Raw genomic sequence first — 23,084 nt, 5'->3', positions numbered from 1 at the left:
AACCCTATCCATTAATATTCAAAATCATAAAATAAAAGATTTTATATCAACTTGTTGTTTTTCTTCACAGCATTTTCCTATAATTCAGCAAAGGGCAAGATAACGTAAGTTTCCTATTCCAAAACCCTAAGTACCAAATACTGAAGTCCAGAAAGCAGTGGATCAGATGGCCTTTACAAGTTTTAGTCATGTAAAGAATCATCACCAAAAGATAGGTTAAAGTGCTTTTAAATGCCATTTAAAATGTTCAGAATCAATACAATGATTTATGCATAACTTTTAACTTTATGTGAGACAATATTCAAGGAAATTTCAAGTAGAATTTCAATTCTTTGAGAATAAAGACATTAGCTTCCTATTTAATTGTCACAGAAATATATTGTCTCTCTGAACAAGGCCATATCTGTTATATGTTTATTATTTAATAAGGGTAATTTTGACCAGATTTATTTGAAAATAAATAACATATATAAAAACAAATAATGCATCTCTCAGTGAATCAAAATCTAGCTTAACAAAAAAGAGAGAGAGAGAGAAGAAAGAGGGGCGGACCAGCAAACATTTCTGAATGGTATTCAAGAGGCAGAAAAGGTAAAAAAAAAAAAACAAAATTATTCAAATGAGGACATTTCAGTAAAGATAAATGCTAGAATAAATATTTATCAGATCCACATATTGGAGTATTAACATAAAAAAGAAATTATGCAAATCAACAGACAAAAGGACTCTGTTACAATTAATACTTCTACATAGACACACACAAACACACACACACACATACCCCTCACCTTCATATGCATCTATACAGAAACCAGTTTGAAAGAGCTATTAAAAAGCACTATATCCCTTTTGTATAGTTCTTTTAAAGAAACACATATACACTTATCAAAAATTTTCAATCAATGAAAATTCATAATAATATCAAACTGTAAATTTCTAAGTTGCCTGGGACTCAAACAGAGTTGAGTATGGATCCAGATTCAAGTATAATTACATTTATTTCATCTTTCAGTGACACATATCTTATCCTACATATACCAAATATATTAGAAATGTGTAAGCCTCCTATTTTAAAATCCCTTTAAGAGCAAGTCAGGTAAGGAGTCTCAAAGCTCCTTTCTGTTGGTGAGTTGGCCAGTGAAAAGTCATCTCGCTTAAGAACAATGCAATGTTCTCATGAAAGCTTTAAGCTTCCTCACATCAGAAGACGTGTAGCATTCTGTGACAAGGATTTTTTTCCTTGTGCCTGGACTTAATGCAGCAAGGACAAGCAGGCTTTTGAATCAGTGCTCCACTTCAAGCATTTGACTGCTTGTGAGATTTGTGAGATTTATACTCGACTACAATTTGGCTCTCTTCTAATGTGATTCCTGGGCTATATGCTTCTGCAAACTGACAGAAATCACAGGAGATGTGAAAAATGCAACAATACTAAAAACAGATGTTGGTGTAAAATTCCAGGGCCATTTATTTGGTCATTCCGCTGTCGAATGTACAATTTCTATGCTGAAAACAAAGGGTTGGTTTTTTTCTCTTAAAATACCTAGAACCATGAAACATCTAGGGGAGGTGACATAGGGAATTTATGGGATGTGGACTTGAAGAGGTGGGTGGTGGGAAGTAAAGAAAAGCTGACAGAAGGTTAGGCTGAAAGAGAAAAAAAGTACTTAAATGCACACTATGTTTTTCAGTAATCATACGGTAGCCATCCTTTGTCTTTCTCTCATTTTCTTTTAGTCTGGTGATAACTCCAAAGGGATAGGCTAAAGGTCAGAAGTATTATGATCTGGGGATAAGAAAGGAATTAAGAACAATTGGTCTTGAGCACAACTGCTTTCGTACCCAACAAAATGGTAGATTTTTTTTTCTCCCTAATCTTTACCAAGAAATACCTAACCCAAACCTCCTGGCTTTGAAGAAATAAGAGCTATATCTTAGGTTACATTTAATAAAATACCTATATTTGGAAATCAAAGACAGTAGTAGTAGTTAGTTCCTTTCTTAATGAGTGAGTCATGGATTTATTATTAACAACCTCAACCACCACTTTCCTCAAAAGATTCATGTTAATATTCCAAATATGAATCTCATATTTGTTTGTTCCTGAGAATTGATGATCCCAAAGTTATTGCTAGGGTAATAGGACCCTTTATTCTGCCATGAGCACCTGCTCTAATAGTCAAAAATAAACATCGGGGTTTGGTTACTCTGCATTCTTATTAACAAACTTACATGATTTCCTGTTGGAAACTTTCAGGGGCTGAACCAATATTTCTGGTCGTCTCAGAGCCAGTCTCCTGGGAGAAACAAGGTCAACATGCCTATCAGTTTTCAGCACAGGTCTGAGGTGAATACAACATCAAAATATTTAGTCTTAAGAAAAAACTTAAAGGTTAGAGAAAAAAATGAATGTAATGCAACCGATTCAAATTAAGAAACAAATCGCCCACTTTCAAATTTTTGTAAATTATCTTCCCTCCCTCCAAAACTACTGGTCTTTTTTTTTCTTTTTCCACCTTTCATATCAACATGGTTTCAAGATATTAATGTGCTATTTTCCATTTGCTTCATAACAAAAATCTAATATGACCCAGTACTGTCATATTATTTTTGGTCATTCATCATACTTAGTTAGACAAAACAGAAATCCAAACCCAAGGGATAAAAAATTCTAAGGCAAGGTTTTATAGCATATTTTATCACATCAATGCTAGAATGATATTTTGCAGAGAACAAAAGGTCAGCTGGAGAAAAGCCATTCTTATGTACCAGCAGCTCACCTTTCCTGGAAATGCTTTGAGGGGATCAAGCCTGCCCTGGGGTTGGCATCACCTTCGTGTTTCGCTTGCCACCAAGTTGCATCATCTTGGCTCATAATCTGAAGAATATCTCCCTTTTTGAAAGAAAGCCCAGCTTCCTTACATGGAATTGCCTTATCCTCATTAGGATTATAGTCAAAGAGGGCTTTGATAAACATCTGGAAGAAAAGTTTCATTAAAGATGAATAAAGATAAAAAATAAAGGTGAAATGGCCTATATTCTCCTAACTCCGACTCCAAACACAGTAATTTTAAAACTGGAATATTGAAAGAGATATGTTATGACAAAGTGGATATGTGCTGGATGGAAAAACATGACTTCCCTCCCACGCACAAAAAAATGTTTTCAAGCAATAATTACCTTGCCTTCTTTTGATGGTGTCTCCTCTTTGATGCCGGGTATAATCTTAAATGTAATTGCTCCCTGAGACTGAGCCTGGTATCAGATGAAAGAAGGAGTTGTAAGAAAACCAGACCCAAGGAAGAGTAAGGTAAAATAGGTAGAAAGTGAAATGCATCTGAAAATTTACAAGCTTGGGGTTTCTACTCTTAGATAGACTAAACGGAGGAAACTATTTTTGTAGAAATTCCTGTAATGTGAGAAAGAAAGCTCTGAAGTTTGTAGAATAAGTTAAAAAACATTAACTCCTAAATCCACTTTTACTTCCTGCATACTTTTAAGGTGTCAGTAAATACATTCCCATCCAAGTTTCTTCGAAATAGAAACACACAAAATATGCACAATGACTTAAATAAAATAAACACAGTATTCAATGACTAGAGTAGATAATGTCTAGAGGGTTGGGTGCAGTGGCTTGTGCCTGTAATTCCAGTGTTTTGGGAGGCAAGGTGGCAGAATCACCTAAGCCCAGGAGTTCAAGACCAGCCTGGGCAATATAGCTAAACCCCTGTCTCCACAAAAAAAATTTTAAAAATTAGCCAAGTATGGTGATGAGGCTAAGCCCTCTTGAGCCCAGGAGTTCAAGGCTGCAGTGAGCTGTGATTGCACCACTGCACTCCAGTCTAGGTGACAGAGCAAGATGCTGCCTTTAAAATAATAATAATAATAATAATGTACAAGTTTCAGGCAGTTACATCTAAGCATCAGCATCCATGTTTTGGGGGACAAAACACCTATAATGTCAGTAGTGCCATTATAAATATATGATTCAATTAGGGGCAATGCCCATCAGAAAAGAAAAAAAGAACATTCATATCTATTGCATTCTGGTTAGTCAGTAAAATATCAAATGTAATAGATTAATTGCAAGATGAAAAGACTGAGTATCTATTCTAACTTCATTAAAATAAATACCAGCACCCACAAATTTTTCTTATCTTAGATATGATCTCTCTTTAAATATACTCTCATGTCATTTTCTGTCTCTCTCTTTTTAGCATTTATTGTAGCCAAATTTAATTATTTATGCAATTATTTCATAAGATATGTTACTCCTGCTCATTTGTAAGCTCCATAAAAGCACTCAATAGTTGGCACATTTGAAAGATATGAAAGGAAGAGGAGTAGGGCAAGACATATCTTTCTGAGGCTCACTATCTGTGGTGTGCTGGTAAACCAGGACTCCATTTGTTTAAAAAGAAAAAAAAAAAAAGCTCTGATGTGTACTGTCTGTCAATTTCCATGGTATAAATACTTTCACTATAGCCAATTTCAATCCGCCAGCATGCAGTTGCTGAAAGCTGAGTTGGGAAATGGTGCATCATACAGTCAGCTCTGGCGAGCCTTAAGAAGGCAGCTCTAGTGCAACACAGTAACTGAAGTAAAATGGGATTCTGACAGTTTAAATAATAGAATTTTATAAAGGGTTGATTTATTTCAAAATGGTAATATCATTGCTATTGCTTACCGTAAAAGGCACTCACAAATCTTATAAAGAATTCTCATACTGTAATACTGAATTACATTGGTAGAGAGAAAACAAAATTTGCTCTATAATCTCCTCATTTTTCTAGTTTGTGTATGTGTGTGTGTTTTTTTTAATGGATCTGTGGTCCTTATAACAGTGTCATTTATTAAGGACTCAATTCTTATTACTATTACTGCTGAGCCATATAGGTCTACCTCTCACTGTGATTGCCTCACAATAATCTAGCATATGGATGAATGATTATTTGATCAACGCAACTTTCTTGGTAGTATCCAAATATTTTTGAAATGTTTTGTTTACACACATTTACCAAATTATTGCTTGAGAACTAATTTCCAATAGTTGAATTTCTTGATTAAAGGGTATGCACATTTGAAATTTTGGTAGTTTCAGATCTCAAAAAGTTCTACTAATAACTTATCTCATCCCCAAATCATATAAATATACCTATTTTCCTACACCCTGACCAACTCTAGGCATCATCAAGATTTCCAATCTCAAGGAACCTGATGCTTTCCAGACATCCATGTTTTCTTTTGTAAAGTATTTGTTCATATGCATTGCTGATTTTTCTGTAAATGTTTTTCTTATTGATTTTTATCATCTCTGTATATATTTTGAAATATTAGCCTTTTATTATATATATTGAAAATATTTTTTGTACAATCTCATTTGTCTTTGATGTTTCTTTATGGCACCTTTTTTCTATAAAGAAAGTTTTGAATTCTAGTAGACACATCTGTTATTTTCTATTTGACTTTCATATCAAGGTTAAAAGTATTTTCTACCTCATACTTATAAAACTTGTATATTACATTTTATTGGGCAATTTCTGTGATTTTTTTGCATTTAAATATTTAATTTGTTGGGAATTTATTTTTACATATTGTATAAAACAAGGATTGACCTTATTTTTTCTGAGTCATTAACCTGATACCATTTATGAAATGTTCCAGTTTTCCCACTGATTTTAAATGCCACCTTAACCATATACTAAATTTTCGTATCTACGGAGATCTGTTTTTGAGACACACTCAAACCTCTTCTAGTTGGTATAGGTTTCAGTATGTTTTCATACATAAAAGAGAGAGTTTCCCTTCCTTTTATCTTATGAATGAACTTTAGAATTAATATTGCCAAGGCATAAAATAATTGTATTCAAGTGTCAGATATCAAAAGACATCATAAATCAGTTTGACTAATTTGTATTGCTATGATCCACAGCGTAGAATATGATGGCGTCGATGGGAGGAAGATAAAGATAAATGCATCATCAGCCACAGGGTAGATGTCATCTGCTAAGTACAGACTTGGGACAGGTACTAAATTCTTTTTTTTGTTGTTGAGACAAAGTCTTGCTGTGTTGCCCAGGCTGGAGTGCAGTGGCGCGATCTCGACTCACTGCAACCTCCATCTCCTGGGTTCAAGCGATTCTCCTGCCTCAGGCTCCCAAGTAGCTGGGACTGCGGGCGCCTGCCACCATGTGCAGCTAATTTTGTTTTGTATCTTTAGTAGAGATGGGTTTCATCATGTTGGCCCAGCTGGTCTTGAGCTCCTGAACTCAGGTGATCCACCTGTCTGAGCCTCCCAAAGTGCTGGGATTACAGGCATAAGCCACTGCTCCCGGCCCTAAAACTCTTTATATATACTCCCTCATTCAATCCTCAAAACACTCCACATGGATAGCTACCTCTTATTCTCATTTTGTAAATGAAAACACTGAGGCATGAATAGATTAAGGTATTTTCCAAGGACACACAGGGATTAAGTGATGGAGCGGGGGTTCGAACTCTGCACTGCTTAATACAAATTGTGTCTATGTCAAATCAAGTCTAAAAGTCTGAAATACAGTGATTCAATTTTATTTTTATTGTACCTTTAAAAGAAATTTACAGCTTACCAAAATCTGTATTATTTCCTCAGGCCTTTTATCCTCCACTGGTATCCCGTTCACTTCCCTAAGCTCATCACCAACGTGAATAAGACCTGAGAAATACGAGATCTGGTAAATTAGCAGTGTTACCCACAACAGAAACTGTAACTTGCAGTTGTTTCCATAATTAAAGCATTGTTAGGTTCCGTTAATACATTTAACGACTGGAAAGGAGACCTTCACATGTCTCAGGTTTCAGTCTCTACGCCTCTCCATAGCAGTGATTCAAAGACCGCAACATAGTAATGCTGGCCAAGAAATGGTAACAGCAGCTTGGTCTTTGTCTAGAAATGCACATTACTGATATACTAATAAAATAATTTTTATTTATCTTAAAGGCTGCATGCTCTTAGCAGTACTTTTCAATTGAGAAACACAGAAACAAGATTTTTTTTTTTTTTTTTGAGACAGAGTCTCGCTCTGTCACCCAGGCTGGAGTGCAGTGGCGCGATCTCAGCTCACTGCAACCTCCGCCTCCTGGGTTCAGGCAATTCTCCTGCCTCAGCCTCCGAAGTAGCTGGGGACTACAGGTGCATACCACCATGCCCCGCTTTTTTTTTTTTTTGGCATTTTTAGTAGAGACAGGGTTTCACTGTGTTAGCCAGGATGGTCTTGATCTCCTGACTTCATGTTCCACCCGCCTTGGTCTCCCAAAGTGCTGAGATTACAGGCGTGAGCCCCGTGCCCAGCCCACAAGTTTTAATATAGCTTTGGATGCTTGTGTACAAGAAGACCGTAGAGTAATGTTTATCTATCATTTATTTAAATAGGCTCTCACATTTCAACACAGAGAAAAGTATCTTATTATTTGTTTTGCTGTATTAGATCCAAAGATTGTTATCCTCTTAGTTATCTATTGGAAATGCTACACACAAAACACATGATTAGTCTGTACTTGGTTAACATTCAAAGTCTCACCACTTCTATCTGCAGCTCCTCCTCTCATGATTCTGGCCACAGTGATTGCCCCAGTCTGCTCATCCTTCTTAATGGTAGCTCCCTTTTAAGACAAAAACAAAAGAGCATTTGTGGGTAAATGTGTGTACTGGGTGTTAGAAAAAGGAAGGAAATAAGGACATTCATCTGAAAAAAGAGAAAACAACTAAAAAAAAAATGAGGCAGGAAAAATAGACATCATGCCATTTGTCTTACAATGTCTATTCTCATGACTAGAGGATATTCTATCTACATAGCATTGAAAGGTTTCAGCCCAATTTAAGGATTTTGAAATCTTCAACCTCTTCAAAACTGTGTAAAATAAACATATCTTCTTTTCATTATAAAATACCTTGTATTTGAATGTTGTTTGGTTTTACCCTTTTAAAGCAACTCTTCATTCTTTTATCTTTATAGTACTGCATCAAGAAAGTGGAATAATGACAATTACACTAATAGACAAAAGATTCTATATGTTAGAAAACTAAAACCCAGATCATTTGACTTTTAGTTAGTTCAGTGATCCTTCTATCATATTCAGTTATCATAGCAAAAAATAATTTAAAAATATTTTTTAAAAGCTTGGTGATAATTATAAAAAGAAAAAAGTTAAAACCCAGAAATTAGTTATATTTGTTGCCTAAGTCTAAGACAAATGATTAGAAGAAAGAGCTCTTACTCCATGGTTTTAGTCAACTAGGATTGTACCTAGTGCAAATAGAAGTATTGGCATAAGATTAGGAAACGGTCTCAAAAAGAAGTCAAAAATTCTTCACTTACAGATATTCAGAAGCAAATTGACTGCTGCTTTGTAAGAACAACAGGCACAAGTGGTTACTTTGAAAGCCTTTCCATGACTTTCCTTTTAAGAATCTGGCATTGGTTTTGCAATGCCATCCAACACTGCATAATACTGCTAAAAAGGCAAGCTTTTCGGTGATGGCAGAATTCATCCTAAAGAAGTGAAATTTTTCTCAAGTTTGTCAATAAACACATTTATATCATTAAAGAACAGACATGTAAACAAAGTAAGAGTCCATCTGTAATAAGTATCCTTCATACATAACTATCAGATACATAGCTAATAATAGTAAAAAAAAAAATCAAAGAATTAAGTGACAGGCATTTTACGGCATTTTTCATCGCCTATGCTTGCATTCAAGGCCAAAGACTTGAATGAGCATCTCTCCACGGTCACAAAGCTTAGACTCACCAATTACTGGTATTTTCTGCTTTTATTTCAAGTTCTAACTTGTTTCCAAAATGACTGGATATGTAATATTCCCAATACAACTAATTAGTTTGATTAAATCAACTTTCATTTTCCTTAATGACATGTCTCAAATTTTCCCACCAAATATGCCCAATGGCAGAAAAGCCTAGTAATCTAAGTTTACTTATCCATAGTTTCTGGATGAGAAATTGAATATTAAATGGCTGTAATTTGTCTAAGATCAGACAACTAGCATATGGAAAAGTCAGGACTTGTTTAAGGCAATCTGACCAGAGACACAATTATTCATCTTAATTATCATCCAATACTGCTTAACCTCTATCTTTCCATAAGCTTTTGTTCATAAGTTCATTCTGTCCATGAGTTCATTACTCCTGTAGGAGATTGTCTCTAAAAGGGGGATCACCAATTCCTTCCCTCCTTGTATGTGCATGCCCTATTCCCACATTAAGTGGTAAAAATGGTTTTGAGGCTTCAAAGGCTATAAGAAGATCTGTAGCTGCCACTCGGGCCTCTTGAGACACTTGCTCTATGGGAATCTCACTGCCATGTAAGAAATCATGACCACTGCTATGCTGTGAGGAACCCCAAGCTAGCCAAGTAAAGATAACACTTAGAGAAAGAGATACTTGGCCAGCCCCAAACCTTACAGCTCCAAGCCCAGGTAACAGTTGTGTAAATGAAGGAGCCCTCAGTTGACTCCAGCCACCACCATCTGACTGTATGTAAGAGGAACTCCAAGTGAGAACCTCCCAGATGAGCTCATCAACTCCCAAAATAATATTGTTTTGGCCACAACATACCACCATGGTTTGTAACACAGAGTTAGTTAAGTGGAACCAGTATCTCTCTGTACTATGGACTGCACTGTTTTCAGTATAGGGCTACAACCTGTTTGTTGTGCTTAATGCTAGTTCCTTTGACTTTTTCGTATTCAATGAAGTTAACCAATGTTTATTGAGAACTTACTCTGTGCAAGGCACTGTTCTAAGGGCTTATAATAAACTGATGAAAAAGAAAAAAATGTCTGCTTTCTCATCCCAATGGGGGAGACAAGACAATAAACAAGAGATAGAATAATTACATACATTATACAGTATGTTAGAGGGTGGTGTATTAGTCTGTCTTCACACTGCTGATAAAGACATGCCTGAGACTGGGCAATTTATGAAAGGAAGGTTTAACGGACTTACAGTTCCATGTAACTGGGGAGGCCTCACAATCATGGTGGAAGGAAAGGAGGAGCAAGTCACATTTTACATGGATGGCAGCAGGCAAAGAGCGAGGTTGGCAGGGAAACTCCCGTTTTTAAAACCATCAGATCTCATGACACTTATTCACTATCACAAGAACAGCATGGGAAAGACCTGCTCCTATGATTCAATTATCTCCCACCAGGTCCCTCCCACAACACGTGGTTTTTATGGGAGCTACAAGATGAGGTTTGGGTGGGGACACAGACCCAAACCCTATCAGGTGGTATTATACCCACTGTGCGGGTGTGAGGGGATGTAGGGGAGGAAACAGAAGACCAGGATGCCAGGGCAAGCGGAGGAAAGACAATGCAAAGACACAGGACTCACTGAGAAGATGACATCTGAGTGAACAAAGACTGGACGGAGGTGAAGAAGTTAGCCAATGGGAACGAACAGAAGACACAGCCAGTGCAAAGGTGCCAAGGGGGCTATGAATGAAATGTTCAAGGGAGAGCAAGGTAACCAGTGTGGCTGGAGCCCAGTAGAAGACGAGCAGCAAGAGGAGATGAGGTCAAAGGCAGAAGGGAGTCAGCTTATGTGCTTTATGAGTCACTGTGAGGAGACTGGGCTTTACTCCAAATGAAAGAGGGAACATGCAAGGTTGTGAACAGCAGGAGGGGCACAATCTAGGAGGACCACTCCACCCACTGTGTTAAGAGTGAAGGATGGCAAGGGCTAAAGCAATAAAATTAATGAGAGGTTAATACAGGTTGGGGATTCCTTGTCTGAAACGCTTAGACCAGAAGTGTTTCAGATCCCACATATTTTTTTCAGATTTGGGCATATTTGCATTCTTATCAGTTGAGCATCCCAAATCCAAAAATATGAAATCCAAAAGGCTCCAATGACCACTTCCTTGGAGCTCATGTCTGCACTCAGAATGTTTCAGATTTTGGTACATTTTGGATTTCAGATCTTCAGATTTGGGATGCTCACTCTGAACAATAATTCAAGGGAAAGATGATGGTGGCATGGATCTGACTGGCAGGAGTAGAGGTGATGAAAGGGGATCTGGATATATTATTGGTAGAGTCTAAAGGATTTCCCAGTGGATTGCCTATGGAATGCAAAAGAAAGAGAGGGATTAAAGATAGGCTCAACGTCTTGTGGCTGAGCAGCTGGGAGGATGGAATTGCCATCAACTAAAAGGGGTTAAGACAAGGGTGAAACAGATTTGGGGACAAAGATTGGCAGTTTATTTTTGGATATGTGAAAATTGAGATGTCTATTAGACCACCAAATGGAGATAACGAATAGACAGATGGATATATGAATTTAAAGATTAGAAGAAAAGACTGGAAGAGAAATAACCTTGGGAGTCTCTGGCACACAGATGCTTCTGAAAGCCATGGGCAGGATAAAATCACTTCTGGAATGTGCAGATAACGCAAAGCACTCCAACGCATAAGGGTCTCATTATAGACAGAGATAAGTGCCCTGATAGAATCTTCTTGCTATCCCCTGATTCCACTTTGCTTGGGGGGTAAACTACAGACTTGAAGAACAATCTCTCGCTTTCTACATGATACTACCACTTGAATCAATCTTCACTTTGAACCCTTCATTCTTGAAGACTTCTATTTCCATACTGCTTTCCAAACCTCTCTTACCACAATTGTTTGATGTATTCCCAGTGCAATATATTTGCGTGAAAATAAGATCAAATCTCAAAAACACAGAGTACATTACATGTGATACTGTACAAAAGTCATCAATCCTATGGCATAGTCTGCAAATGCAAAATAAATTAAAATTGGATCTAATATTTTTAAAATTACATATTTTCCTACATAATTATTTTGAATTTATTATACGTGATTTTGTTTTAAAAATAGAGTATGGGCCGGGCGCGGTGGCTCAAGCCTGTAATCCCAGCACTTTGGGAGGCCGAGACGGGCGGATCACGAGGTCAGGAGATCGAGACCATCCTGGCGAACACGGTGAAACCCCGTCTCTACTAAAAAATACAAAAAACTAGCCGGGCGAGGTGGCGGGCGCCTGTAGTCCCAGCTACTTGGGAGGCTGAGGCAGGAGAATGGCGTAAACCCGGGAGGCGGAGCTTGCAGTGAGCTGAGATCCGGCCACTGCACTCCAGCCCGGGCGACAGAGCGAGACTCCGTCTCAAAAAAAAAATAAAAAATAAAATAAAATAAAATAAAAATAGAGTATGGAGAATTTCAAGTTAGATTGAAAAAATAAATTCCGGTTAGATTTTTCTTAATTATTAATTCTGTAAAATGGTTTATAAAAAGGGACTGCTTACTGGGTTATCATGATTTCCTTAAACAAAAAATTTATCTCCTATAGAATTGCTTGAACCCAGGAAACGGAGGTTGCAGTGAGCCGTGATCGCACCACTGCACTCCAGCCTGGCAACAGAGTGAGACTCCGTCTCAAAAGCAAAAAAAAAAAATTATTTTATTTATTTCCTATAAACTGCCAACATTGCAAGGTCTCCTCAAGTAGGTGACACAGTGAATTTCAGGTTGAGCCCTTGAAATAAGTGTTTTAAAGTGTGATCTACCAAAAACTTGCACAAAGAACATCTGAAACACTTTTTAAAACCAAGATTCCCAGGCACCAAGAAAACTCTCCTGATATAAATTCCTTGGGATTCAGCCCAGATATCTGCATTTTACATAGGCATCTCAGGTCATTCTTCCAATACCAAAATCTGAGAACCACTGTTCTCAAAGAAGCAAGAGGACAGCCCATGCAAGTAACACTGAGAATTTAGGATCAAAATCTACTCACCAACAAACAGAATTTCATTTTCAAGGGATCTTGCCCCTCAAGTGATCACCCTTTTTCCTATCCATTATCTAATACCCACATGACCTGTGTTCACAGCCTGTTCTCCGAGGTAACCATTCTCTCCTTGAGCAGATGCAACTTAGCTTTTATCTTTTAAATATTAAATAGATTATAAATTCTAATATTTTTTAAATATTAGATAGAATATATTCTAATATTTACATCATGTTTGCATAATGCTTCAGAACTCATAAACCATTCCAAACACGTTATATCTTAGCTGATGTTCAAAAACACTTGCAAAGAGGTACATTTCCTGATTTTCTGATAAGGAACCTGAGGCTGAGATGGTGAGTGGTTTGCTCTATAGGATACAGGGCAAAGTGACAGAATCCCAACTCCCACTTAGGTCATCTAATGCAAGCTGTGTTCATGTCACCACATTATGGATCCCAATAAACAAAACTGCATTTTTAGATAACACTGGTAACCTACCCCTTGGTTGCCAAATGTTGCAGCCTTTCCTCGTGAATCACTTGTCAAGCATTTCCTGACCATCCACTTGCTAGAATTTTATTTCAGCTTAGCTTCCAGCACTTTGCCTACTTCTGATTCTCATGACTAGGGCTCATTCTCCTAAAGATATCTTTGACTCTTAATCTTCTCTCTGTGTGTTTTTCATTTCGCTTTGACAGTCCTGTGACTTCTCCAACAATCTCCCCAAACTAACAAATGTCATTTGACTGATGTTAAATAACAAATCTGTTGAAAGTACTTTCTATTTTTCTGGGTAGTATAATTTTTACACTTTAAATCTGCTCACTCAATAATCTTACTTTACCTTAACAATAATTGCAAAGATAATACACTAACTATACATTTGAATGAGAAAAATGTCAAGACAAGTAATTCTATTCATTTGATTTCATATTCCAATATTTAAAATGACATTTTGAATCTTAATACTTTATTTAAGGAATAGCTAACAAATAATTTTGGAAATTTCTTTACTGCCATTAGAGGTTCTATTTTTCTATATTAAGCTTTTTTTTATTTTTAAAAATAGAGCTACTTAAACATAAAATAAGATTAAATTAAATTAAACAAATTTAAGTTCCACGCCTCCTGATCAAATAAGATATTCAAAAGATGTTTATCAAAGAAATTAGATGTTTACTTCACTGAGACTTCTCAAAAGTTTTGTTGAACCTGCTGTAAATTAGTTTAAATTTAAAAAGCAATTGAATTAAGTATATAAAATAACTTAAAGTTGCATTCCCATAGACAAAAGCAATTTTTTTAAGTTGTACCATTTAATCTGAAATCAGCCATGCTTGGTACATGTTACACTTTCTTTCATAAATGTCAACAGGTTATATTTTCAAAATCATTGCTATTTAAATGTAGCCAATAAAATGTCTATTATTTTATTGGGCTTCATTTTCATTTTTCAAAAGCATGTTCTTTAGACATCAATATTCCATTTCTTTTAAAGTTTGAGAACACAGAGGAAGCACATTTTAAAGAGAGTTATACACGGTATGCACCATCAGATTTGGCCCTATCATGATATCTACTCATATCTGAGCACCAAAACTCACCAGTGGTTCTCTATTTTTGACCAGACGGATTATTTTTACTGAGTCTTCCTCATCATCAATATCTTCAGGCATAGGAGGCAACACAGGGTCGTAATTCTTCTGAGCCACAGTATCATGTACAGAGAGCAAAGCCTGTAATATTCAAAGGTTGATTTAAATAAGTAAATATATACACTTATATATATACTTATATTATGTATATATACACATAACATATACAATCTCAAACACATCTAACTATAAGGAAAATCCAAACAGTATTACGGTTCTGACATAGTAGTGGTAATAATGCAATTACTTGAACAGGTACCTCTTCCACAAATGGAATGGAAAACAGTGCCTGTCCAGAGAGCAGATGGCAGCTCTACTTAGCAGTCACCTCTGTCCCCAGTGTCACTGATATATGTAAATAATCTCCTCTAAGATTATATGTACACTCTCTGGTTTATCCTTAAAAAGGTAGCAATTTGTGGTAAGAGTGCGGGGGATGTTACTTTTGGAGGAAAGGAGAACATGAGGGCTAAAGATGCATTGTCAATGACAGTCTGAGAATATCCTGTATTTTGTTATTTCCTACTATTTTTTCTGCTACTAGCAGAAAACACAATGATGATCAATATGATAGATTCTTTTTTTTTTCCTCACTTTAACTGTTTGTGCAATTGGTGACTACTATGTGTATAAAAAAATAAAAGTAATTCTATACCAAAGATGAAAAGAACGCCAGAACTTTGACATGTCACAATTCACTATTTTAGATGAGTGGGTTTTGGACTTTCAACGAACTTGACCCCTAATAAGCCACACCACTATTCATAAATTACTCACGCCATCCTTGAATCCTCTCCTCTTACTGACATTCTCAACATCCAATATATATTCTATTTTTAAAAAACATTTTTTTAGACACAAGGTCTTGCTCTGTTATGCAGGCTAGAGTTCAGTGGTGGGATCATAGCTCACTACAACCTCAACGCCTAGGCTCAAGCGATCCTAATTCTCCAGCCTCCTGAGTAGCCAGGATTACAAATGCATGCCCCAATGCCCAGCTAATTTTTAATTTTTTTTTTAAATTTTAGACAGAGTCTCACCCTGTCGCCCAGGCTGTAGTGCAGTGGTGCAATCTCGGCTTACTGCAACCTCCACCTCCCAGGTTCAAGCAATTCTCTGCCTCAGCCTCCGAGTAGCTGGGATTACAGGTGCCCGCCACCACGCCTGGCTAGTTTTTTGTATTTTTAGTAGAGACGGGGTTTCATCATTTTGCTCAGGCTGGCCTTGAACTCCTGACTTCTTGATTCACTCGCCTTGGACTCCCAAAGTGCTGAGATTACAGGCATGAGCCACTGCACCTGGTGCATATCCTATTAAACCCACTTCCAAAATACACCTAAAGGTTTTCTTTTCTCCACTTTAGATCAGAGACTGGTAAACTACAAGATCTGTTTTGTAAATCAAGTTTTACTGGAACACAGCCCATACTCATTCATTTATCCATTGTCTATGGCTGCTGTCATGCTACAATGGCAAAGTTTAGCAGGTAGAACACATACTTTTTACATAAAAAGCTGACAGGTCCCTGGTCTAGATCATGGATGCCATCATTTTTGCCCGGAGCACTCCAGTAGTCTTTAAATGGTTCAGCAGCATTCAACTCTGGCCCATTTTCAAGTCCACAATTCACAGTGTAGCCAGAGTGATTATTTTTAAAACTTAAATCACATAACTACCCCTTAATAACCCTTCTAAAGTTGCCCATCGATCTTGGGATGACCAAACTCTCCAGGATGTCCTAAAAGTCCTGCATGCCTCTCCAACCTTATCTTACACTGCCCTCCTCCTCACTCAACTTGAATAACTCTTTCTCATAGAGGTCTGGCCAAAACATTACATAAAAGCAGATCCCCTCGTGACTCAATCCCAGAGCACCTTGTTCTTTGCCTTCATACATGTCCATAATTTATAATCATATGTGCAGTTTTTGTTTATATGGTTAATATTTGCTGTCTACTGAAACAGAAGCTCTAAAATGGCAAATAAATAGTGTCTGTTTTTAATCAAACTTTTGAATTGACTATAACATATATACAAAAGTACAAATCGTAAGTGTATAGTATAAAATTTCAAAATGAATATGCCCAAATAAATATCCCCAAAACAAGAAATACAACATTAACCAAACGCCAGTGGCCCCCACTTACGCTCCTTCCTAGTCATCATGCCCTCTATATTCCCCAAAGTGTCAATCTTTCCCTTTATTTGAAAAGCATATAATTAGAATTATAAGTGTGTATTCATTTTCCCTAATATTAAGCTAGTGAAATTCATCCATGGTAGAAGGAATTCATTTTCATTGTTATATAGTATTTCAACATACAAATATCTTACAGTTTCTTTACCCATTATGCCTTTGAGGGGCATCTGGGTTGTTTTCAGTTCTTGGCTAGTATAAATAATGCTGCCATAAATGTTTCATATCTTTTGATGCATATATATATATATATATATATATATATATACACACACACACACACAAACACACACGATGTTATTTAAGTATATTTAAGAGTACAATGCCTGGGTCATGGGTATATAGTAAGTACATTCAACATTAGTAGTGTTTTCAATTATACTTCTACTAACAATGTGAGTTCTTCTAGCTTTCTAACATGATCCCAAACATTTTACATTATTAGTCTAAATTTGGCCATTCAAGTGTATAGTGGTATTTCCTGTGGTTGAAATGTCCATTTGTCTTGAAATGAATGAGACTGAAGCCGATTTGTGTTTATTGGGCACGTGTGTCTCTTTGGGAAATGCCCCTCAAGATATTTGCATGTTTTCTACTGCATCTTTTCTTATTAATTTGTAAGAACTATTTATAATATACTGGACCCCAGTCTTTATCAGTTATATGTGCTAGAAATACATTCTCCCTTTTGGTAGCTTGCCCTTTCACTCTCCTTCTTGGTGATTTTGCTCAATAAAGGACTCTAATTTTAATGAGCTCAATTTATGTTTTTTCCCTTCGTGGTTCATGCTTTTGCATACAACAAGAGTTTTAAAGGGGAAAAAATAAACAATATCAAGATGATAAAATACCTGCGAAGATAATGGCTGCAAATTTTGAGAACTGATGAGAGAAAGACTCTACAGGTTCAGGAAGCCCAATATATCCTTTAGGAACCAGGAAAGATAAAAGAAACCTATGCTTAATACATCACAGCAGAACTGCAAAATGGCAAAGGCAAAGAGAAGATCTTAAAAGTACTCAGAGCAAAAAAGACATATCATCAGAAAGGAAAGAAGAAAACTGACTGACAGCTGATTAACAGCACCAGTGGACATCAGAAGACAGTTCAAATACTTTCAAAGTGCTTAGAAAAAAATAATAGCCAGTCCAGAATTGTGCATCCAGCAAAAGTACCTTTCGAAAATAAGGATGAGGACCAAGATGAGGTTAACAGGGATCTGCCTGAAAAAAACTAAAACTAAAATACATAAAATAAAGAATAAGAAACAATAGTTTTCAAAGATGCTGGACATCAAGCAACAAAGGACAGACATCACGGAGAGACAGGAAACAATGTGAGCCTATGACTGCCCCAGCATTACAGCCTAGAGTTTCCAGGCTGTGATGGCAAAAAAGAAACACAGGCAAAACTCAGTGGTCTCGAGTTGAGAAAACAGAGCTGAGAATCCAGAGAGGTCAACTGACTAAAGTTCTCAGTGAAGACAAAGAAGAGGAAAGGGTGCCAGATACAGAATTTGGGAGATCTGTAGGAGGTCTCCCTTGAGTCCTGAGCAAAGTCCTTAGCCATGGCATGCATATGAGAAAACTACCAGAAAGGATTAGAGCAGTGGCTCTTAACTGAGGGCAACTGTACTCGCTTGGAGCCATTGGCAATATCCGGAGACATTTTTTGATCGTCACAATTTAAAGGATGTTACCGCCACCTACTGTACTGAGGCCAGGGATGCTCCCAAACATTTGATCGTATACAGGACAGTCCCCTAAACTCCAGAAGCAATTATCCAGCCCATAAATGTCAATAGTTCTAAGGTTGAGAAACTCTGCATTACAAAGAATAATCCCTGAAGTTTGCATAGGGCAGGAATAGTTCTTGTTCTCATCAGTTAGCAGGAAAACCTCATAATTCATAGGCACTGAGAAGAGTTATGGGATGGGTATTGTCTCAAAAGTGGAAAAAATAAGTCCAAGATTTAATGCTGCTATGATCTCACCTGAAAAAAAGCTAAAAATAAGCCTCTGAAAGATCAAAATGTTTCCAAGTAATTTAACTGTATAACAAAATAAAGCTCAAGAATACTATCTACAGCAGGAGTCTTCAACCCCAGGCCACAGACCAGTACCCGCTTATGACCTGTTAGGAACTGGGCCGCACAGTAGGGGGTGACTAGTGGAGAATGAGCAAAGCTTCATCTATATTTATAGCTGTTCCCCCATTGCTTGTATTACCACCTGAGCTCTGCCTCCTGTCAGACGAGCAGCAGCATTAGATTCTCATAGGAGCGTGAACCCTATTGTGAACTGAGTATGCGAGGATCTAGGTTACATGCTCCTTATGAGAATCTAATGCTTGATGATCTGTCACTGTCTCCCATCACCACTACATGGGATCATCTAGTTGCAGGAAAACAAGCTCGAGTTTCCCACTGATCCTAAATTATGGCAATTATGTAACAATAATAGAAACAAAGTACACAATAAATGTCATGCACTTTAATCACACTGAAATCACTCCCCAAACCCCCATCTGTGGAAAAACTTGTCTTCCATGAAGCCCATCACTGGTGCCAAAATGGTTGGAGAAGGTTGATCTACAGAAACACAACATACCCAGCTTCCAACAANGCTCCTTCCTAGTCATCATGCCCTCTATATTCCCCAAAGTGTCAATCTTTCCCTTTATTTGAAAAGCATATAATTAGAATTATAAGTGTGTATTCATTTTTCCCTAATATTAAGCTAGTGAAATTCATCCATGGTAGAAGGAATTCATTTTTCATTGTTATATAGTATTTCAACATACAAATATCTTACAGTTTCTTTACCCATTATGCCTTTGAGGGGCATCTGGGTTGTTTTCAGTTCTTGGCTAGTATAAATAATGCTGCCATAAATGTTTCATATCTTTTGATGCATATATATATATATATATATATATATATATACACACACACACACACAAACACACACGATGTTATTTAAGTATATTTAAGAGTACAATGCCTGGGTCATGGGTATATAGTAAGTACATTCAACATTAGTAGTGTTTTTCAATTATACTTCTACTAACAATGTGAGTTCTTCTAGCTTTCTAACATGATCCCAAACATTTTACATTATTAGTCTAAATTTGGCCATTCAAGTGTATAGTGGTATTTCCTGTGGTTGAAATGTCCATTTGTCTTGAAATGAATGAGACTGAAGCCGATTTGTGTTTATTGGGCACGTGTGTCTCTTTGGGAAATGCCCCCTCAAGATATTTGCATGTTTTTCTACTGCATCTTTTTCTTATTAATTTGTAAGAACTATTTATAATATACTGGACCCCAGTCTTTATCAGTTATATGTGCTAGAAATACATTCTCCCTTTTGGTAGCTTGCCCTTTCACTCTCCTTCTTGGTGATTTTTGCTCAATAAAGGACTCTAATTTTAATGAGCTCAATTTATGTTTTTTCCCTTCGTGGTTCATGCTTTTTGCATACAACAAGAGTTTTAAAGGGGAAAAAATAAACAATATCAAGATGATAAAATACCTGCGAAGATAATGGCTGCAAATTTTTGAGAACTGATGAGAGAAAGACTCTACAGGTTCAGGAAGCCCAATATATCCTTTAGGAACCAGGAAAGATAAAAAGAAACCTATGCTTAATACATCACAGCAGAACTGCAAAATGGCAAAGGCAAAGAGAAGATCTTAAAAGTACTCAGAGCAAAAAAGACATATCATCAGAAAGGAAAGAAGAAAACTGACTGACAGCTGATTAACAGCACCAGTGGACATCAGAAGACAGTTCAAATACTTTCAAAGTGCTTAGAAAAAAATAATAGCCAGTCCAGAATTGTGCATCCAGCAAAAGTACCTTTCGAAAATAAGGATGAGGACCAAGATGAGGTTAACAGGGATCTGCCTGAAAAAAACTAAAACTAAAAATACATAAAAATAAAGAATAAGAAACAATAGTTTTCAAAGATGCTGGACATCAAGCAACAAAGGACAGACATCACGGAGAGACAGGAAACAATGTGAGCCTATGACTGCCCCAGCATTACAGCCTAGAGTTTCCAGGCTGTGATGGCAAAAAAGAAACACAGGCAAAACTCAGTGGTCTCGAGTTGAGAAAACAGAGCTGAGAATCCAGAGAGGTCAACTGACTAAAGTTCTCAGTGAAGACAAAGAAGAGGAAAGGGTGCCAGATACAGAATTTGGGAGATCTGTAGGAGGTCTCCCTTGAGTCCTGAGCAAAGTCCTTAGCCATGGCATGCATATGAGAAAACTACCAGAAAGGATTAGAGCAGTGGCTCTTAACTGAGGGCAACTGTACTCGCTTGGAGCCATTGGCAATATCCGGAGACATTTTTTGATCGTCACAATTTAAAGGATGTTACCGCCACCTACTGTACTGAGGCCAGGGATGCTCCCAAACATTTGATCGTATACAGGACAGTCCCCTAAACTCCAGAAGCAATTATCCAGCCCATAAATGTCAATAGTTCTAAGGTTGAGAAACTCTGCATTACAAAGAATAATCCCTGAAGTTTGCATAGGGCAGGAATAGTTCTTGTTCTCATCAGTTAGCAGGAAAACCTCATAATTCATAGGCACTGAGAAGAGTTATGGGATGGGTATTGTCTCAAAAGTGGAAAAAATAAGTCCAAGATTTAATGCTGCTATGATCTCACCTGAAAAAAAGCTAAAATAAGCCTCTGAAAGATCAAAATGTTTCCAAGTAATTTAACTGTATAACAAAATAAAGCTCAAGAATACTATCTACAGCAGGAGTCTTCAACCCCAGGCCACAGACCAGTACCCGCTTATGACCTGTTAGGAACTGGGCCGCACAGTAGGGGTGACTAGTGGAGAATGAGCAAAGCTTCATCTATATTTATAGCTGTTCCCCATTGCTTGTATTACCACCTGAGCTCTGCCTCCTGTCAGACGAGCAGCAGCATTAGATTCTCATAGGAGCGTGAACCCTATTGTGAACTGAGTATGCGAGGATCTAGGTTACATGCTCCTTATGAGAATCTAATGCTTGATGATCTGTCACTGTCTCCCATCACCACTACATGGGATCATCTAGTTGCAGGAAAACAAGCTCGAGTTTCCCACTGATCCTAAATTATGGCAATTATGTAACAATAATAGAAACAAAGTACACAATAAATGTCATGCACTTTAATCACACTGAAATCACTCCCCAAACCCCATCTGTGGAAAACTTGTCTTCCATGAAGCCCATCACTGGTGCCAAAATGGTTGGAGAAGGTTGATCTACAGAAACACAACATACCCAGCTTCCAACAAGATAAAACTCACAGTAACTGGTAGTCAATCAAGATAAAACTCACAATGACGCAAAATTACTAGGTATGCAAAGAAAGCAGAAAGTACTGCTCATAATGAAGAAAAAAAATGAAACAATGAAACCAAATACTGAAATTACACAGATGATAAAACTGGATAAAACCAAACCCTAAAATTACACAGATAGCAGACAAGAAAATTAAGAGTTATTATTTAACTATATTTCACACGCTCAAAAAAGTTAAAGGAAAGACAGAACATGAGATATAGAATATCAAAAAATTACTCAAATCAAACTTCTAGATATGGAAAGTATGAAAGAAGAAAAAAGTGAACTGAATGAGATTAATATAGATACTGCAGAAGGAAAAGTAATCCTGTAGAATAAGCAACAAATCCTGTGTTTACAGTGAAACAAGGAGAAAATATACTAACAAATTATGAACAGGACTTAGTGATCTGGGGAACTACTTTAAATGGCCTAATATACATGTTAACTGGCATCTCCAAAGAAACGGGACAGCTGCTGGAAACTATTTAAAGAAATATGGCAGAAAATAGTCCAAATATGATGAAATAAGTATAAACCCACGTGTTCAAGAAGCTCAATGTACCCAAGCACAAAGAAAACATAAAACACCACCAAAAAAATTGCTTAAAGCCAGGAAGAAATATTAAAATCAACCAAAGGAAAAAAAATTATATATAAAAGAATAAGGATTAAAAATGACAGCACACTTCTCATCACAAACAATGTAGGCCACAAAACAATGGAGTAACATCTTTAAATACTCAAAGAAAAATACTGTTATCTTAGAATTCTATACCCAGCAAAATATCTTTTAGAAATGAAGGGGTATTGAAAATTTTGAAAACATACAAAAGCTAAAAGAATTCACCACCAGCAGACTTGCATTGCAAGAAATGTTACAGGAAGTCTTTTAGACAGGAGGAATAAGTTGGCAGATGGAAATGTGGGTCCATACAGAGGAATAAAGAACACTGGGAATATCTACTATCTGCGTATCTATGGCATATCTTGCACATAGTAAAATAGAGATAGCTGAATAAAATGTTTTTAAATGAAGCAATTATGATAATTGACAGG

At 36.9% G+C, this 23,084-nt stretch overlaps 1 protein-coding gene across 6 annotated transcripts in view; it reads right to left on the bottom strand.

Moving 5' to 3' along the window:
* MPP7 (MAGUK p55 scaffold protein 7) overlaps window positions 1–23,084 on the bottom strand; it is a 264,439-nt gene that overhangs the window by 60,568 nt on the left and 180,787 nt on the right. For all 6 annotated transcript variants that reach the window (XM_017861696.1, XM_017861698.1, XM_017861700.1 and 3 more), the window contains exons 6-11: window positions 14,423–14,554; window positions 7,560–7,641; window positions 6,609–6,694; window positions 3,181–3,255; window positions 2,781–2,977; window positions 2,233–2,297 (exon numbers count right to left, since the gene is read on the bottom strand). In XM_017861696.1, coding sequence (XP_017717185.1) covers window positions 2,233–2,297; window positions 2,781–2,977; window positions 3,181–3,255; window positions 6,609–6,694; window positions 7,560–7,641; window positions 14,423–14,554 — 637 coding nt within the window. The remainder of the gene's footprint in view (window positions 1–2,232; window positions 2,298–2,780; window positions 2,978–3,180; window positions 3,256–6,608; window positions 6,695–7,559; window positions 7,642–14,422; window positions 14,555–23,084) is intronic.

This window comes from Rhinopithecus bieti, unplaced genomic scaffold (assembly GCF_001698545.2).
Source record: "Rhinopithecus bieti isolate Rb0 unplaced genomic scaffold, ASM169854v2 scaffold_58095, whole genome shotgun sequence".
In the NCBI taxonomy this organism is placed as follows: domain Eukaryota; kingdom Metazoa; phylum Chordata; class Mammalia; order Primates; family Cercopithecidae; genus Rhinopithecus; species Rhinopithecus bieti.
Note: the sequence above shows the minus strand (reverse complement) of the source record. Positions and strands in the feature narration are given on the sequence as shown.